The 18,586-nt window shown below is 43.0% G+C and overlaps 2 protein-coding genes across 3 annotated transcripts in view; both read right to left on the bottom strand.

Annotated features, from left to right (window-relative positions):
- Positions 1 to 1,318, bottom strand: part of PASD1 (PAS domain containing repressor 1) — a 101,730-nt gene extending 100,412 nt beyond the window's left edge. Inside the window, exon 1 of one of the 2 annotated variants that reach the window (XM_032701738.1) lies at positions 1,230 to 1,318. The gene's annotated coding sequence lies outside the window, so the exon portion shown is untranslated. Of the gene's footprint in view, positions 1 to 108; positions 271 to 1,229 lie in introns of those variants that run through there. The other variant, XM_032701737.1, reaches the window with a different exon arrangement.
- Positions 1,319 to 12,745: 11,427 nt separating this feature from the next.
- On the bottom strand, positions 12,746 to 18,227 carry VMA21 (vacuolar ATPase assembly factor VMA21). The gene is made up of 3 exons (XM_032702012.1): positions 18,074 to 18,227; positions 16,191 to 16,300; positions 12,746 to 14,719 (listed from the first exon to the last, which is right to left on the bottom strand). Exons 1-3 carry the CDS (start codon positions 18,127 to 18,129, stop codon positions 14,577 to 14,579), a joined length of 309 nt encoding a protein of 102 aa, XP_032557903.1. The 5' UTR covers positions 18,130 to 18,227; the 3' UTR covers positions 12,746 to 14,576.
- Positions 18,228 to 18,586: the final 359 nt, after the last annotated feature.

An 18,586-nucleotide genomic window follows, 5' to 3' on the forward strand; every position in this document is an offset into this window, starting at 1 on the left:
CTGCAACCACATCCCAGCCCTGGAGCTCATTTTCAGCACCCTACACACTCACACCTGCGTGTGCACCCCGCCACACGCCCCACCCCGAGGAACACGTCTCTGACTTACCCTTCAGCCAGCCAGCAGCCCCAAACCCTCTGAAAGCTCCTGCAGAAGAGTTGACAGAGTTTCACCTCGTTACCCAGCGAGGGCGTTATATAACCGGCACCGTTTCTGCAGGCAGCGAGGATGCATCCCGCGCGCATCCCTCTCCTTCCCATCCCACACGGACACATCTCCTAACAACCACGGCGAGCTCGGGGGGGCAAGGTGGGCTTTGGGGTACTTGTGAAAAGCAAAGCTAACGGTATCAAAGAAAGTTCAAAGGGTGTCTGACGTTTATTAAGAGGCATTGCTACTATGAAAGGAAGCGGTGCACTGGTATAATGTTCCTTAGACTGCTGAATGCAGCTTGGCCTAGATTTTCCTGTACTGTTTGATGTGACCATTCATGCAAATAAGAGTAAAACTTTCCCTTTGCTTTTAATTAAGCAACAAACAAGAAAAAAAAAAAAGAAGAAAGAAAAAAGTGACACATACAAAAGACCTTTTTTTGCTGTCATCTGGGTCTTCTGGGCTACTGTCAGATGGAGAATATGCAGGAATCAGCCCCATTGATTAAACTATTAATAGCAGCAAACAAACAGATGTGCTCAGCCAAAGACAGGACAAACCCCATGCCCTGTACGTCTGGACTAGATACAGAAAAACCTCAGTATTTTACAAAAGGCTTGTTCAGTTTTTTGCAAAGAATTCTCTAGCACAATGTGCAAAAGAAAAGCACACAGCATTTCAATATGCAGTAATTAATATAAATAAATAAGTTACTGCCTTTTCTCTGTTCCCACAGACAAAACCTCGCCAGCTTTCAGAAGACTGGGACCAGGTCCTGAAACAATCATAAACAAAATGTGGCTTGTAGTCATTCAGGATATTCTGGTGTCCATGAATCACTGGCAGACACAGTACATAGCACACAAATGCATAGGGGCTGTAGCTTTAGGACAGACATAAAACTCTTATGTAAGCCATAATCCTCTCACAGACTCCTTATTCAGTGATTTTAAGAACTGCGCCGTAGCAGCCTGCTGGCATCCCAGTGGCTTTTAACCAATCTGAAAATGGGGAGACTCCAGTCCCAGCACAGTCCCCTCCCTGACACCAGTGCTACCGTCAGTACCGGGACTTACCTTGCAGGGTTTCAGGGTGCAGAGCATCGCTGTTCACTAATATTTTGGTCCTCCGCAGAGCTGCTGCTGTTGCTTCTGTGCTGAGTGAATCACCAGGATTAATCTCCTGCAGAGTTCACTGAGGCTAACGATAATCAAGTTAAATTTACACTATATGATCAGAGTTTAATTAGGTACTGTTATACAACTCCTATTAATTACAGTGGTAATACCCTTATGAAATGCAGATGGGAGGGCGGGGCTGTGGTCAGAGGGGGCTTGGCCACTCAGATGGTTTCAGGAAAAAGCCCCATCTGTGTGTACCTCTAGCTACCTGCTTGCCTCTACCAGTGCTCAAGATGAAACAAAAAGCTCCAAAAAACCCATTATAATCCTACAAAATGTAATAAATCCAGAAGATTAAAGACCTCCCACATGCTACGCTATCACTTTCCATTTACACCAAGAAGCAAGAATTCCATTTTAAATCCCAATGAGCCAGAATCATTATTAGCTTGCTCTGCTCAAATTCCTGCACAGAGAAGTCCCAGGTGATAGAAGTCAACTACTTTGCACTGAGATATTAACTCACTTGAAACCAAGGCAAGTCTTCCTAATATCACAAGAGTAAGTTTCTCTTTTCCTCCCCTAGTTTCCTCCTCTGGATGACCTGTTGTGTCAGGGCACATGCCAATTCTTCCTTTTCATTTGCTTGGTACCATCACAGCCTCCCCTGGGCCGTGAACCCACCCATGCCCCAGTGCCTCCTCCTCCCTGTGCCCCTGCAGCTCTTGCGGTGCATCAAGAGAACGCTGTGGGGAGGGGCAGCTGATCTGAATCCCCTGATGAGCTACTTCAGCTGGAAACTGGGATATGTCTGCCAACAAGGTGCAGCTGGGGAAATGCTGGATCTCGAGGGGAGGAGCAGACTCCAGCATTCAGTGCGCAGCAGTGGCTGCATTAGGAGATGTGCAGTGTGTCATTCCAAGTCCAAAGTGGTCTTTGGTTTTGGTAAATCTTGCCTGAGGTACCCCATAGAAAGAAAAAAGCTTGTACCATGTGGCTTCCATTAGATCTGCTACATAGGCTGCTGGATGGCTTTAGTGAAACCTGCCAGAGATCATGTGCTGTTACTGCTACTCACGTGGAAACACCGAAACTCTGGCTTGCACCCACATGGTCAAAGACACAAGTAAGGGTCTCGTCTTTATTAGGTAAAGTAAATCATCAACACAAAGCATGAGCTTGTTACCCAGAACAGATGCTGCTCTTGAACACACACCTGTATGAGCCTCCTGCACCCAGGCTCCCTCTCTGCAAAGTGCTCGGTCTCAGGAGAAGCTCTGGCACTATGCCATTGCTGCCACTGCAGGTAATTTAATTAAAAGCCCAAAATATGGGAAGCACATTTCCTTCTTCCTGTAGGACTTTTCACCCTCTCTCCACCAGACAGCAGCAAACAGGCACACCTCAGCACTCCCACACTGCACAAAACACACGTAAAATTAGAAGTATGTTACTGTAGATTGTACTTGACATTAATTACCAAGCTCTACTGGTATAATTATCTCATTAAGTTTTGGCCCTTTACTAAATTGACCCTTTACAAAACGGCCTGGAGGACACAGCTGCAAAGGACTGAGGAGCAGAGTCCTGTTCATGAATGTCATCTATGTCCCACCCCACAATTACAGACAGTCAAACTGTACACGAAGGAGTTACTTTGACCAAATGGCAATTTCAAAGCAGCCTGCGTGGCCCTGCACGTGTACTCAAATCCCCCTCTCTGTCCCTCAATGGACAGCTCTTTTGGGGATGAACAGGAACTATGGCAGGAGAGGGATAGGATGATATCCTGACAGCTCCTTGCTCTGTAGGCAGACTGAGGTGGGCCCCAGGCTCATACGTTTCCCTCACGGTTCAGATGTGGATGCTTTAGAACACTCTTAATCTCTCCTAGTGCTGGGAGTTCCTAGCCAAGACTATGAAAGGACCTTTGCTTTTCAGGAAGCACAGGGCTAGCAGAACACCTCAGATCCTTTGCCAGGACTTTTGCTTGATTTAGGCACAAAAGATTCACTATTCCACCTCATTCCTTGTGTATTCCATCATAGCTGGGACTAGGACATCTCCCAGAAGGGATGCCTCGAGGACCTCCACATTCTCACCTCAGCACAGCAGTGCTCTGAGAGGAGAGGCACCAGGCTCTGGCCAAGGCCTTCAGTCCTTTTTCTGCCGTTGTGACACTTTTTGGTCCCTCGCTGCTGAGAACAGCACTTGTGACACGCTAACGGGAGTGTGGCAGTGCTCCTGCAGCAAGGCTTTGATTTAGGAAGCAGAGCTGCTCAGCCCACTCTGCTCTTGCTGATGTAGTGACCTGGTTTTGTCAAGACTGTTTTTCTCCTTTCATCTTTGATGTCATTTTGGAAGGCAAGTCATGAGATTTTCATGGAGGCATTGACTCAAAGTTGGACTAAAACAAAGCCATCACAATACAATTATAAATGAATGAGGTGCAATTTCCCCTTAGAGGATTATTACACTATTTAGGGTTCTAGCACATTTATTTCCACAGTTTAGTAATCACTTTCATGCTTCTCATCAGACTATAATCCATTTATATTTTAATGTAACAAGTTACAAGGATTATCAGCTCATAATAAATATGCTCATCCCCTAAAGCATTTAAACAGCCTCTACACTTTGTAAAGAAGATCTTGCTTAATGAGCAGACACTTACAAATGAATGAGGAAACTAATACCGTGTTATATGGAACACCATCAAACTGAAAAATACATGCTGCTTAAATTACTTTTCTCTGAAATTGAATGTTTTTCAGCACACAGATATTTACTTTGAAATTACTTTTATCATAAGGGAGGCTTTGGAAGTCTCCAAGAGTGCCTTTTGCTTTGGGAATTTGTTTACCTTCTTAAGTTTGGAATATTACATTCAGTCCACGCACAGGATTATGTCCAACCAATACATTACTCATGAAAATCAAATTAAGAAAAGCTGTTGATAGCACCTAAGGGAAATACACCCAAAACAAAACCCCCCTGACTTGCACTTAGGTCAGTCCTAGTGATAAAGTGTCCATGAAATGAAATCCACTCTGTTAGAGAAATGTAAAAATCTCTCTTGGCCTACAGTCAATCACAGTATTTTTCTCTTGTAGCTGTCTGGAGATGGGGCGGGAGAAACTAAATATTACCTGTCAAACTGTAAAGACATTCCTTGGCTATTCATACAACTACCTAATACTTTTTGGCAGAATTGTCTCACCTAAGCTTCTGGTGCTTGCTGCACTTGAAACCATCATTCTAACTGAGTTGTAAGGCAGGAGTGTGAATCATCCTCTGGAGCCTTTGGTCGTTGAGTTCAACTCCCCATTTCTCCCATGGTGGAGTTTCTTCCTCCTCCCCTATGCTGTGTCTGCTCAAAGTGCTTTTCTCCATTAGAAAATATGAAGTTCATGGTCTAGGTTGCTTTCATCCTTCATTCTTGCAGATGCATGTTCTGTTAACCCTTTGCTCTACAGATCACAGCTCAATCACATGCACTTCTGCAGGTTCATCTATCAAGAGCTCCATTCACAGCAGCATAATTGCTGTGGAGAGTTCCAGGAAAGCAGAAGTGCTGCAAAATCTCCAAAACCCTTTTAACAGGAATCCATAGATCGTCTGGCCTTAGTCAGAGTTATACAGGAAGGGGCTTATAGTTCTGGCTGGACATGTCTATTGTGCAGCCTCTGTAATTACAGCGCATCCCTCCCACCTCAGGGAAAGGTGAAGGGAAGGGATACGTGTGAAGTTTTTATTGTTTCTGGAAAATCAATCTCATCAATCTTTTCTTAGTTAAGTACCAGTCATCTCAACATCTGCAAGGCAGTATTTCATGTGCAGTGTCCAAACAGGAACAAGTTGATGCAGAGATCATGAAATTCTTTCTGGGCAGCTTCTTCTTTTGCTGTACCTCTTCAGACTTCACTAAAAACGAGTACTTGGATGCTCAGCAGATCTTTCTCAGTTTAAAAAACCCAATGCAAAATCCACAGCTTTGCAGAGAAATTGGCTATTTTTATACAATGAATTGTATTGATAAGGCTCTCTCCTCTCAGCTAAACCCCACTGTCCATCCACACCATGGAGCTGCAAGGCCATACCTCATTTTAGCTTTAAATAGGCTTTGCTGCATTAACATGGAATCAGCTCCAGCTAAAGGTGCCTTCTCCCCCCACATTGGTGAGAGCAGCAACACTGACTTTAAGTACCTGCACCCATCCCCATGCTCTACACTTCCTTCTTAGTTACACCAGCACTCTGCAGGATTGTTTCAGTCAGAATGAAAATAGAGGGTGTTTTTATCTGACATCAGTGTAGCATCTTGTACATCCTGATACTCTCTATGTGCAGAATTAAAGGCTCAAAGACAAAGTATTACAGGTCTCTTGCCTTTTGCTGTTTCTTCACATATCTGAGCCACAAATCTTCTGGCATCAACATGAAGACTTACAAGCATGCCAGTCTAGGATCACTCCAAATGTGGGCAATTAATTAAATCCAATGCTGTTTTCTTCACTTAGGGAGCAAACTTTGCAAAGCTCCTTAATGCCCAAAGAACAGTTTTACTGTGGCAAGGAATTTTCCTCTTCTGAACTCCATGTTCAAACAAGCTTCCTGGTGAGGTAAGCACAGGCTGTCTTTTAATACAAACACAAAACTCAAATTTAACTTATTAGCTGGGGGAGGAATACAGATGAGGGCTGGATGAATCTCATGAGTCATCGTTTTTGTAGGATAAAAAGCAAGCTTGTCTCAAAAAAATCAATTCATTTGTTTCTATTGTGTATTGCAGATAGAAGTGCTTAAATAATAGAAAGATTAATAGAAACACTCCAACCAATTGTTCTAGAAAAAATGAAAAATAGCTTTTGGATTATAAAAGAATATTCTTTAAGTACAGAAAAATAAAACATTTCAAATGAAATAATGTTTTGGGAGAGGGAGACAAATGCAGATTAGTCATGCTTGAATGTACTTTCCCAAACAATACACCACTTAGAGCTAAGACTAAGACATGTACATACACCAAGGCATATGTGAAGAATTAGGGTCTGCACGTTAGTTTAATCCCTTTATCATTTGCTCACTGATGTATTCTCCCAGTCTCATGCCAACCCTTCCCCCAGATATTCTGCACCCTGACCACCCTGCACCATTCCCAGCTCAACCTTTTGGGCAAATGAAGGGATGTGCTCTTGAAGTGTGAAGCAGGACAAAAGCACAGAGCTAACACCACTGAAAGGATAATGGAATTGCACAGCTCAAGTGCAGCACCAGCCTCCAGTGGTGTGCAAATTTCAATGAGCCTTTTTTATTACTTTAAGATTTTAGAAGGATGTAGAAGAAAATGATGAGGCAGAGAAAAGGTGTACCCAAAAGAAACCCAGGAAAGTCTAAAGCCAGCTGAACAATGTCAAAAAAAGTGCTGAAACAGGGGTTTAATGGAATACTCAGAACTGAAAAAGAAGAAAAGCATGGGCTACAATGTGAGCTGCACAGGCTTTGAAGAGAACATCAAGCTATGCAAAATTAGGTAACAGTCCAAGTAGCCACTGATTCAAGATCTCACCAGAAACAATCCCTAGAAAATCCCTGTAGGTGGATGGAGGTGAATGGTAGATATTTTTGGCAGAGCAGTGGGTCAAAAAATTCAAGTTGCAGTCCCTTCCCCCACCTGCCCTCCATTTCTGAACCTGGGATCTGCCACAGCAAAGCAACTCCATTCACCCCTGCGAGGGTAGATGTGCTACAGCCCCAAGGCCAGGCCCAACTACCCCAGCAGTTATCCTGTACCAACTGCACTAAACTCCTCTCTACTTCCACTTTGGCATGTTTGCTGTGTTTGATGTCCAGTACCCCTTTAGCCTGACAGATCTCATTATACAGTCATTTCTTCAAGAGAGTGATCAACTCTCCCTGGGCACTCATAAAGACTGAGGATCATTGGATCCTACCTTATTATTTGGGAATATATGCAAGAAGAGGAGGCAGTGCATGCCAAGGAAAGCAGTACAGAGGGTGGTATCTGGATACTTAGTGGTACAATCTCTAGGAAGATTAAATACCCCATTGCAACACAGTGAACCTGAGGATGCTGCCACACATAGTATTCTGTGACATTCACCCTTTTTTTTTGCACAAAAGGAATATGCAGGGTATTCTGAGAAGGAAAATCCATCAAAAACACCACCGGAGTTTTATCCAAAAGCTCTTTTTTTTTGGCTAAGACAGCTTAAATTTTTACCAAGTCTCAAAGCCATAGTTTAAGCACAATTTTTTTTCCTGGGGAAGTATTACAAACAGATTGTGTTTTTCAAAGACTATTAAGAGTAAGTGATGGCTTTATACTGATTTCCCCGTGCTAGGAATGCAAATGAGAAAACGAAGAGTCAGTTGACATCCCGTTGCTGTTGGATAACTCTTCTCATCCATCCAAACCACTGTACTCCTGGCACAGTTACCTCCAATACTTCATTTTCTGCATTTCAATTGTCATCTGATTTGGGACCAGTCCTTCTTTATTCTCCAAAAGCCAGTATCACAGGCAAGGGGACTTCCCTATGATGCAAAGCCTCACCTGTTCTTCACAGGAACACAGAGCACACTGGCTTCTACAAACACAGCAATTCCTCTCACTGGTCAATCAGTCCATAAAGGCATCTGAGTCTGAACAACCTGCTGAGTTTGAACTGAAATAAAAATTGTCATGGTAGAATTCAAGGAGACAAGACAAAATAAATTACTCTGTCTGTTTTACTGGTCAATCAGTTCACATATTATATCCACATACAGATGTGATCAACTTAACTTGTGCTTATGTAACCAGACACGTTATTGCATTGCTTCATCTTTAACCGAGTCAAACAGTAGCAAATTAGTTCTGGTGCTGCGCAGAATTACCTGTTGTGATGAATTACCTGTTCACTCTTTGAACAAAGTCCATAAAAAGCACACAAAAGTTGTTTATCCCATCAAATTGCAATTTGGACCATGCAGCTAGAGTGCAGCTGACCCGAGGTGGAAAGTTCACAAGCCACTCAGCTCTGATTCCAAATTAATCCCTTGCATAAGCTTGATATAAAGCAAACACAGCATTTTGGCATGGACAAGCTTCTTGACAAGCTGCATCCACGATGCATTCCCAAGGGACTCTCTAGTATTTCCTTACCAAAAGGCTCAATGTAGTTTTCTTTCAGAGCTGGACAAGTGAAGGCAGCCTGGATCCCGCTGCCAACGCTACTCAGTGCACTTACATGTTCTTAAGATTTGTAATATGCTAAAATAAAACTACATTTGACTACAGAGTTGGACTATTCTGAATCTTATAAGCAAATGACAACACAGAAATATGCTGCTGTTCTGGTGTTGTTAATTACTCCGCCCAAGGCCTATGACAAATAAATACCTGATACAGGAACTGTCTATAAAATTGGAAATTTTTTTCCTCTGACATTACTGATGTCATGCCTCAGGTATCAGAGCTGATAGCACAAACAATTCCGAAAATATATGGGTTGGAAAGGAAAATCCCTACCGAGTGGTATAAAACCCTTGTCTCTCCCTACAAAGCTCAATGTAATCTTAACTAGGGATCACAAGAGATGTCACACTATAGGAAAGATTCGCTTCCAGAAGTATAACAGTTTAGAAATAAATGCTAGATAGGAAGAAAGGAACTGGCTTAATCTAACATATCAGTCATTATCATGCAGAGAGATCCCATTATAATTCAAATATAAAAATCAAGGTCCAGTTTTCACTTAGTAAAACTGGGAGCTATGTTAAAGCCACTAAGCATTAAGATAAACAGAGGACTCCTCTATTAAACACAGGGCACATAGAATTCAGTGTCTACCCAGCAAGTCTCAGGGATGTTGGGCAACAGCAATCAAAACAGTTTTAACACCCAAATCATCAGAATCACCTTTGGTTTGGATTTTCTAGGGAGGGCACACTTTACACAGAAAAAACCACTGTATTGCAGACATAACACAAGCTTGTAAAGGAAAGTGCTCTATCATACGGCTTCACATTAAGAATTACCCAATGCTTGCTAATTTTGTAGGAATTATTCTAGGAAAGGGCTCAAAGTGTGACATGGTTTGAGAGCAAAGTGGGTTCTTTCTGTCTTGTCTATCAGACATAAACCCCCCTACATGTCAAAGACTCATTCCCTTGAAATGAGCAATATGAAGCATTCCAGCTGTGAAGCTAAACTTCCAGTTGATCTCCAACATCAGCAGAACCATGTTAATGACTCAAGCATGCTAAGAGAAACTGCATCTCGAGGATGAAAAACTGCAAAGGTATTAAATGGCTCCCAGTGGTGCCTGCAGCAGGGGCCAACACCCACAGCAGTGTTTCTTCTTAAACTTTGACTTAACTGCTGTTACTTTCACTCATAAATCATCCTTCAATTAAAACCAGTTTTAATTAATAACATACCCCCTGTGCCTTGCCCTGGGCCATTTCCACTAAAACTATTAAACCATGCTGTGTCATATGCCAACTATAAGCATCAACAGCTTTTTTTTCGGGCCTGTGAATAGTTTGTACTGTTGTAAGAGCACAGTTGCAGGTAAGCACCTGATCACCCCTTGAAACACTGGGCACACAGGGGAATCATCTCAGCCAGAACAAGCCATCCAAAGCCAATAGGACAAAGAGGGTTGTGAAGCATGACAGCAAACCAGCACCAAGAAAACTCAGTCCCAAGCATTCAACCAGTCACCAAATTAACTACTCAACTTTGCTAGCTCTTCATCCTGGGCATCCTTCCCCACAAAGCTTCCCAGTCAGTATCCCTGCCTTTTGAAACAGGACGTCCACTGGCTCTGGCTCTTGGTTTCAGAACTGGGAGACCAGCACCTAAAAAAGCCGCTTTCTACAGAAATCCACATGCATTTCCCCCATCCTTTTTCTTACTGCTTCAGGTTCAAACAGAACTCAATTCCCAAGAGTTTACCTCCATCTCATCTTACTAGACCTCATCATTGTTACACAACACTGTGGTTTGTTTCTAACAAAGAGACTCAAGCTCTATGCACCATTTGAGAAATCCAGACACTGGCATGTCTTTAGAGAAGAGAAAGACTCTGGGGGCCCCGAATCACACAGCAATTTCTTCTTGCAAGCCCCATTCAAGCATCTGAGGGCCTCCTCTTGCAGTGACACAGCAAGCACTGCTTTCTGTCAACATAAACAAGCATCCTCTGTGTTTCCCTTAAACTGAAAATTGATTGGAGCTAATGAAACATTGAAGTGGCAGTTGCTCTTTGGTATTTTTAAAGAAAAATTTACACTCCAAGAGCTTGACCCTGCTCTGAGAGAGGACTCAGAACCAGTAACAATCCTGGTTTGTACAAGACAAAGTGAATAAGTGTGTCCCAGATCTCACACAGCAAAGCTGTCAACCCACAAATAACTTTAGCTGCAATTTAAAAATGGAATTAGCTCACTAGTTTGTATGATTTACATTTAATATTTCAGATCAATGGTTTTGCATAATCCTCTGGAAAGCAGTGGAATAAACACTTCCAAACAAAGCATATGGGGCCTCAGTCATCATGTCTCAAGCCAGGTGAGCAATCCCAGCTCTCAGCCCGTCTCCCCAGATCACTCCTTTGCTTCACAGGACCCCTTCCTCCTCTTGCCCCATGGGCTGCAGTTTACCTAAATTTCATTCATACCCATATTAGGCTATTTTGCAGTAATACATGTCTGGTTCAGTTTGCTATTTAAGAGCCCTTTGCTTTCCCATCTTACTCATCCCCTGCCTGAGGCTCTCTCTGTCCCACTGCATGGGCTGTCAGAAGCCTAAGCACAGTTTCTTTAACTACAGTAACAATTGAATACCATAATATAGCAGTCTAAAAGCCATCAAAATTGCAGTGACATCAAGCATTTTACTGTTCACCAGTGCACTGAGAACATAATTTTTCATCCAGCACCACACCTTCCCTCACTCATCACAGCAATCAGGTAGCCAAGCCTGCCCTCTAGTTTGCCCTGCTGCCCTTGCAGCGTGGCAAAATCACAGCTTTAATCTGCCATTAGCCTGAGAGAGAAAATAACATCTTTTGGGAGGGTCAGTTTGTTGGTTTTGTGTTAGGTTGTTTTCCTGGGGTTTCGTGTTTGGTTTCTTTAAATGTTAAGTGAGAGTTATTACTAGGCCCTCTCTCACAATGCAAAAAATAGGTAGGCAGTGTTTTATTTTGTTTCAAATGTACTATCAAGACTGCTTCAAGTTCATGTACCTTAATCAACCATTAGAAAATAGAAACTTCCTAGTCAGTGCTGGCAGGTAATAGTGATTTAAGTCAGGCATCCCTAAGCTCAAGCCAAAGCTGCTCACTTTCACTGACCTGAGTGTCTGCAGAGCTGTTGCTCCCACATATTTTCATTCTTCTCCCTGGCTCCAATTGCACAGGATTTTTTCTGCTTTCCAGAGGTGCTACCACTGTCACTGAAGGGCTCAGCCTTGGCCAATGGTGGGTCCACCTTGGAGCCAGCCAGCCTTGGCTCTATTGAACCCAGCAGAAACCTTCCAGCATCTTCTCACAGAAGCCACACCTGTATAGCCCCTGCCACTACCAAAACCTTGCCATGCAAACCCAATGCAGTACAGTATTATTTAAACAATAATGACCATTAAACAATTTAAAAATTGCCATGACAACTAGCTTTGACATTAACAGGAACATCTGACACATGAAAGGAAACTCTCAACCTAAAGAGATCACAGTAAAACCCTTGAAAAAATCTTAGTATTGGTAAGGCATGACAGGAGCCCCACTAAGGTCTTTACTCAAGTGTATTCCCTACATTGCACGGCTGCAGTTTCTGTTCTTTGAGCTCCCCAGACATGATGTAACTCCACCGCTTAATGGACTGTTTTCATTGCACTGCTCACCTGAGTGCTTGTTTCCACTCCCAAGCACAGGCAACATCAAACCAGCACCTGGCTATGACTGTGCAGAGACTCAGGCACTCCCTCTTATCTCAAGGAGAATGTTGTGGATCAAAGCCTTATCTACAAAGATCTTCCAATGGATGGATTAATGCTCAGCTTGTTACCTTCAACTGCTGAGACATGACAGTGCCTATACTTATAGCAGAGGTCAAACTTTTCAGATTTTTGTAGTACAGTTATAGTAAGGAAAAAAATCTCCCCGTTATTTCTAGGAAATTAACTTATTGTCTAGGGATTCTGCTATGTGAAACATAAAAAAAGAGCACAGAACCCAGCTAATAAAGAATGACAGGTGTGCTCCCATTGAAATCAACACCTCAGAGTTCTAGAACATTCAGTTTTTCTGTTACTGTCTTCCACACCAAGTAAACCTCAACATCCTTTTACCATAGGTTTAACTGTTCATTTATTCTCCACTGTGAGCAGTGCTACATATTTCTTTTATGCTGTTCTACATACATATTAAACACATTATTCAAAAACTGTTCAGCACACGTGCTTGTTTACCGGATCTTGTACTGCAGGGTAGTTCTTTATTAAAAGGAAGTATTTGTTCTACAATGCACAGTTCATACACTGGAGAATGGGAAGCCAACATGCCCACATACAAACTAACTTTGTGTTTCAAGTACTCAGACGATTCTTCAGTTTGCTGGCAGCAACCTGCCAACAGGGGTCTGGATAAGAAAAGTTAACATGTCAGAAACAAAGTGTAAAAATTGATTTGCATTAGTGTGCCACGGTGTCTATGCCTGTGCACACCTGGCACTGGGGTGGATAAGAGAGGACTGAGACTTGGCAACACATTCCTCAAACCACTGGAGATAACCAATTTTTGTCTCATTTATGCCTAGGTTTTATCATGGACATATGCAGCACCAAAACCATGCCAAGCCCCATATTATGCAAAAGACTTCCAAAAAAGGCTAAACTAATATATTAATCTGGAAAACTCAAATTAACAGAAGAACCTCAAGCACAACAGCTTAACAGCCATTATCAGTGTTAGGAAAGTTTTATGCCTTGCTGGAACCTTAGGAGAATTTTTTATCCAGAGATTGAAAAGCTTGCTAACAGCACAGAAGTGGAATGAAATTCGGGTTATCCTACAACACAAAAAATCTCACTATGGTTTGATTAGAGAAAGTTATACACACAACCAAGGAAGAAAGAAAACAATCAGCATATTGTATCACTTCACAGTGTACAAGTAAGTATTCATGAAGAGAAGGTAATTTTCTATGTGGTCACTCTTTTGTTCTCTGCTTCATAAAGGACACCATTTACAGATGGATACAGCTTGTTTCTCTTGGTCCTTCCCCTGCCATCCATTCCAGCAGCTTATAGCTGTTACTGACACTGCTTTACCACAGGAAATCCAACTGCATCCTTTAGCAAATATCAAGGAGATACATACCTGTGTAAAGACATACAAAAAATATGCTATGTCCTTTCCTTTGAATCATCAAGATAAAGGGAAATCGAAGACTGAATTTTACACTGCAATAAAAAATATATTTGAAAACAAACAAAAAAGTTGTATTTCACATTAGAAAGACATCACCTGAGTTCCTAAACAATTCTGTTTCTTGAAATTACTTCTAAACTTAGAAATGTATTAATTACACCTGTCCCACTGAGCTGGTTTTGGCCGAGATGGAGGTAATTTTCTTCATAATAGCTACCATGGGGCTATGGTTTGGATTTGTGCTGAAAACAAACACACTTGAGTGTGCAGCTTTTGCTTTACCTATTAAACTGTCTTTATCTCAATCCATGAGTTTTCTCACTTTGCTTTCCTGATTCCTCCACTCATCCCACTGGGAGGGCAGAGTGAGTGAGCAGCTGCATGGTGCTCAGTTGCTGGCTGGGGTTAAACAACACTCCCCACAAATCAGGAAACTATCCACAGCAAAGCGAAATTCAATCTTTTCCACTATAGTTGGACAGTAAGTAATGCAGCTTTTTTAACTAGCAATTTAATTCCTTGAAAATGTAATGCTTGTTTCATGCCAATGTTATTTTTGGAGCAAGCCAGAGGCAAAAACAGCTACAGGAGTTTTCAAAAATATATAATTATTCCATTCTAATTGCAGGTGAAGACCTCCTCAGCCTGACGTAACAGAGGCTGGCTAAAGAACAACTTCCATCAACATCACAGAAAACATGGGTACATGGGCAAGATGAGCACAAGTCTTATTTCAACCACAGCTGAGGCACCAGCCTCCTTTTGTACACGTGTATTACACATTTTGAAGAATGCTTTTCCTTCAGCTCACAAAAACCCCTTGATTTACAGTCTGTAGACACCAGATGACGTGATCATCCTTCTAGTCCTGTTTGCCTTCCCGCCACTGCCGCGAGCCCTCGTTCCACGCTACATAAACGAAGAGAGCAAGTACCACGTGAACAGTAACTACAGCCACGATGGCAGCATAGAAATAGCTGTCTCTGTCGGACATTCCTAAGGAACCTGGGAAAACAAAGAGAGTAAAGGATATCAGTTATTAGGAACTCTGACGCGGCAAGTCACAATTCTTCCTAAAGACCAAAGTTACAAGTGCTCCTGTATCAAAAGACTGAGCTCAAAATGATTCGTAGGAAAGAATTCACCGTGACAGTCAAAGGCCCTGAAACCACTTCTGGAACAAAGCAACACTGCAGTGTTCAATGTTTAAGATAAAATACCCTGGGTTTGATGTCAACAGCTTATCTACAACATTTTCTGCTACTATCTTCCAGCACCAAATAAACCTCAACATCCTTTTTTCCTAACGCTCTTTAAGGGGCAGGAAAATGAGGGGGTGGAGGGAGGGAAGAAGGGGGAGAATTCTGTAATTTATTTGCCACTGTAACAGGAGAAAACAGTGGAACAATTACATTTAGAGGACTGTTACCTTCTATATTTAGACCATAAAACAGCAACTCCCCACCAGTTAAATTACATGAACACATCTCTTATGAAATAAGCCTTCAAATATCGGAAGAGCAAACACCGAAATATTGTTTCCTTTAATTAATTTAAGAAAAAACCAACAAAATTCCCCAAAGAGCAAAGCAAAAACCACACATTACACCACTCCAAAAATACCACCCTTCAAAGACAAGCTCAATCCTTTCAGTGCTGACAGATCTTGTCATTAACAGTGAAGTTAAGGCTCAGCTTGCTACACATAAAAAAAAAAAAAGTTAAAAGGGATCTTGAAAGTTACTTAACAAGCTTTGAGCCTTCTATGTACCACATACAGCAGTACACACCAAAGAGAACAGCCTTGGAACAACTCAGTTTCATACTCACAAACCGCTCCTAAAAGCAGCTGCCTTCTCCCTCCCTCCTCCCCACTTCTGAAGGAGATAACTTCCCAATACTGCAGGAGAAAAGTATTAAAGCCTTGCAGAATTGAGACTACAACATGGCTAGCTGTTCAAACAAACAAAATCCCTCTTCCTTCTTTTTTCTTCCTTCTTTTTTTAAAATTAAAGTTCTACAAGCAACCACATTCAATATCTGAAATTGCATATACGAATGAACTTGTTTACACTTATAAATACAGATGTTTTAAAAAGCAAAAGAGAAACCCCACCACCAACATTATTCTGCCCTGAACACATGATTAGTTTGCAATACCTGCAGGAAACATATCCCTGATGATTCTGACAAAAGTCTGCTGTAGGGTGGTGTTAGATACCCTTTAGGTAAGGGGAACAATGCACCTCTGTGCTATATAAGCCACTGCATAACAAACAGCAAACACTGGATTGCAGATCACAATGCAGGGAAAGATGCATTGACCATTTATATAATTTTCTGTTCTAATTAGACATTACAGAACCTTTGGTCTGCAGAAGGAAACAAAACAGGAAGAATAAAGATGCTATTACAGGATTGTGCTTTTTTCTCTTTTTTTTGTAATAATAATACTAATTGGCAGAAGCAGAATTACCTTCAAATACATAAGCCTTTGATGAAAAATACAGCCCAACTGGTAATGTAATCATTAGAGCTGTGAAGAACAGAAGCGTTCTTAAAGTTGATGTTAATGAACCCTCATTTCTGAAATAAATAAGAGAAGTTACACACAGAAGAAAGTCACAATATACACACTTGAAACAGGACAAGAACTTGTCCCAAACCAAAGCAAATTACTTTTCAAGAACTGAGTAAATGTACTGTTATGAAGCAAAAGACTTGGACTATGCATTTGTTTGCTGCAATAAAAATGAGAGTATTCAAAATGATTCTGCCAGTCAGAGCTCAAAAACAAGATTAAAAACAATCTTTAGATTTTTTTCCCTGTTACTGCTTTGCAAGCATTAACAACTTAGGGGAGTTATGTTAATACATTTATCAGTATACTATCACATAATTATTAAATATCTAATATCAGACACGTGCACTTGTCACATGACAGTTTTCTGCATTAAAACTTGCCAAGTTCCTTTTTTTTTTTTTTTTTTCCAGTAACTACAAGCCCAGGAAAATGACAAATTCTATAGGTTGGGATACAGAAGGAAGTACACAGAATGATTTTAACAGTTAACTACTGAAAGTTCCTTGGTTTTGGGGTATTGTTCCTCTACTTAAAAATAAGTTATCAGCTTCCATTAAGAAAGCTGGAATAACTGTAGCAACACTCAGAACATGGAGCCAATACACCAAAACTTCTTTTGCCTTCACAGACTCAAACCCAGAGAATCACTACGAAGGACTATGTTCTTGGTAAGGTCTCCCTGAACTTGATCTGCTAGAACAGGTTTTGTGTTTACAAAACACCACACAGAGCTTGTTTTGTGTGTGCTTCCACCAGTTCTCACTCACTCTGCCTGGCTGACCACATCATTTTATGCTCAAGCAAACACATCAGCCAGGCAATATCCTTGTGACTTTCAAAGACTACCTGATTCAAGGGCATGTGTCCTTAAGGGCTTTGAAACACAAATATGCACAAAAGCCAACTCAAGTCAGGGATACATAATTCTTAAAACTCCCAGGCACCTTCAAAGCATTTTTTGCGTAAGTAGTTTCGAAAAGTTTTATCGAGACGTATCTGTGCCATAGCATATTGCTTGAAATCGGTTTTAATCTTGACATTTCTTTGGAAAAAAAGTGGAAGTGGGGAAAAAAATTCTCATCCTCTGACAGTCACGTGCAGCCACGCACAGCTCCTACACTGCAGCCAACAGCACTTCCTGCTGGCCATGCGCTGGTCATTTAGGCAGCATAAAAAAAGAAGGGCATTCGGAATCTTCTCCTTTACTAGCGTTTGCCTCGGGGTCTCGGGAGTGGCGAGCACAACTCCACTCAAAATCTTCCTACGGAAATCAGAAACTCTTCTATCAGCACTTACCCACTGAAGAGTAAGATGACCTCCAGCTTATTACCAAAGTTAAAAACTCCACTGCTGACAAATACTTTTCTTACACTGACATACTCTCACCGCTTTCCCTACGCAGCAAAAACAAACATTCGTGTGTAAGCTCAGCCCGGCTCGGAGCTCAGCCCGGCTCGGAGCTCAGCCCGGCTCGGAGCTCAGCCCGGCTCGGAGCTCAGCCCGGCTCGGAGCGGTACGCTGCGGCCCGGTAGCCTCCACGCTGGGTTTCGGGGGGGCCCAGGCAAACCCGGGGTCTCCTCCTCCTCCTCCCGCTGCGGTCCCTCCACCAGCCGCTCCCGCCCCGCGCACGCTCTCCCCCGGTTCCCCCAGGAGGCCTCCCGGCGGTGCCGGGCGCGCTCCCCGCCCGCCGCGGCCTAGCGCGCAGCCCTCCCCGCATCCCGCCGCCCGGCCGTCCCGCCGCCGAGCCCTCCCCCTGCCCGCGCCCCAGCACTCACGGCCTGAACTCGGCCACGGGCACGGCGCTCACGGGCCCGGGCCCGAACCGCTCCATGGCGGCCCCGCCGCGGCCCCAGCGCCGCCTCAGCACCTGCAGCAGCCACTGCGCCTGCGCGGAGGGGCAGCGCCGCTGTCGCCATAGCAACCGCCGGGATGGCGCGGCCTAGCGGTGGGAGGTGGGAACTGCAGCGCAGGGGCCCCGCCGGGAAAGGGAGAGATGGAGGGAGTGGAGGGATGGAGGGATAAAAGGATCGAGGGATGCCAGAATAAAGGGATGGAGGGATGCAGGGGTGAAGGGATGCAGGGATGGAAAGATGGAGGGATGGAGGGACGAAGGGATGGAAGCACGAAGGGATGGAAGCACGAAGGGATGGAAAGATGGAGGGATGGAGGGACGAAGGGATGGAAGCACGAAGGGATGGAGGAATGAAGGGATGGAGGGATGGAGAGATGGAAAGATGGAAGGAGGGAGGGACGCAGAGACAAAGGGATGGAGAGATGAAGGGATGGAG

This window comes from Chiroxiphia lanceolata, chromosome 14, assembly GCF_009829145.1.
Source record: "Chiroxiphia lanceolata isolate bChiLan1 chromosome 14, bChiLan1.pri, whole genome shotgun sequence".
Lineage (NCBI taxonomy): Eukaryota > Metazoa > Chordata > Aves > Passeriformes > Pipridae > Chiroxiphia > Chiroxiphia lanceolata.

Coding starts and splice junctions, on each gene's coding strand:
- VMA21 (XM_032702012.1), bottom strand. CDS start 18,129: ATGGAGCGGTTCGGGCCCGGGCCCGTGAGCGCCGTGCCCGTGGCCGAG. Junction 16,301..18,073: donor CCCGTGGCCGAGTTCAGGCC/GTGAGTGCTGGG, acceptor TATTTATTTCAG/AAATGAGGGTTCATTAACAT. Junction 14,720..16,190: donor AAAGGCTTATGTATTTGAAG/GTAATTCTGCTT, acceptor TTGTTTTCCCAG/GTTCCTTAGGAATGTCCGAC.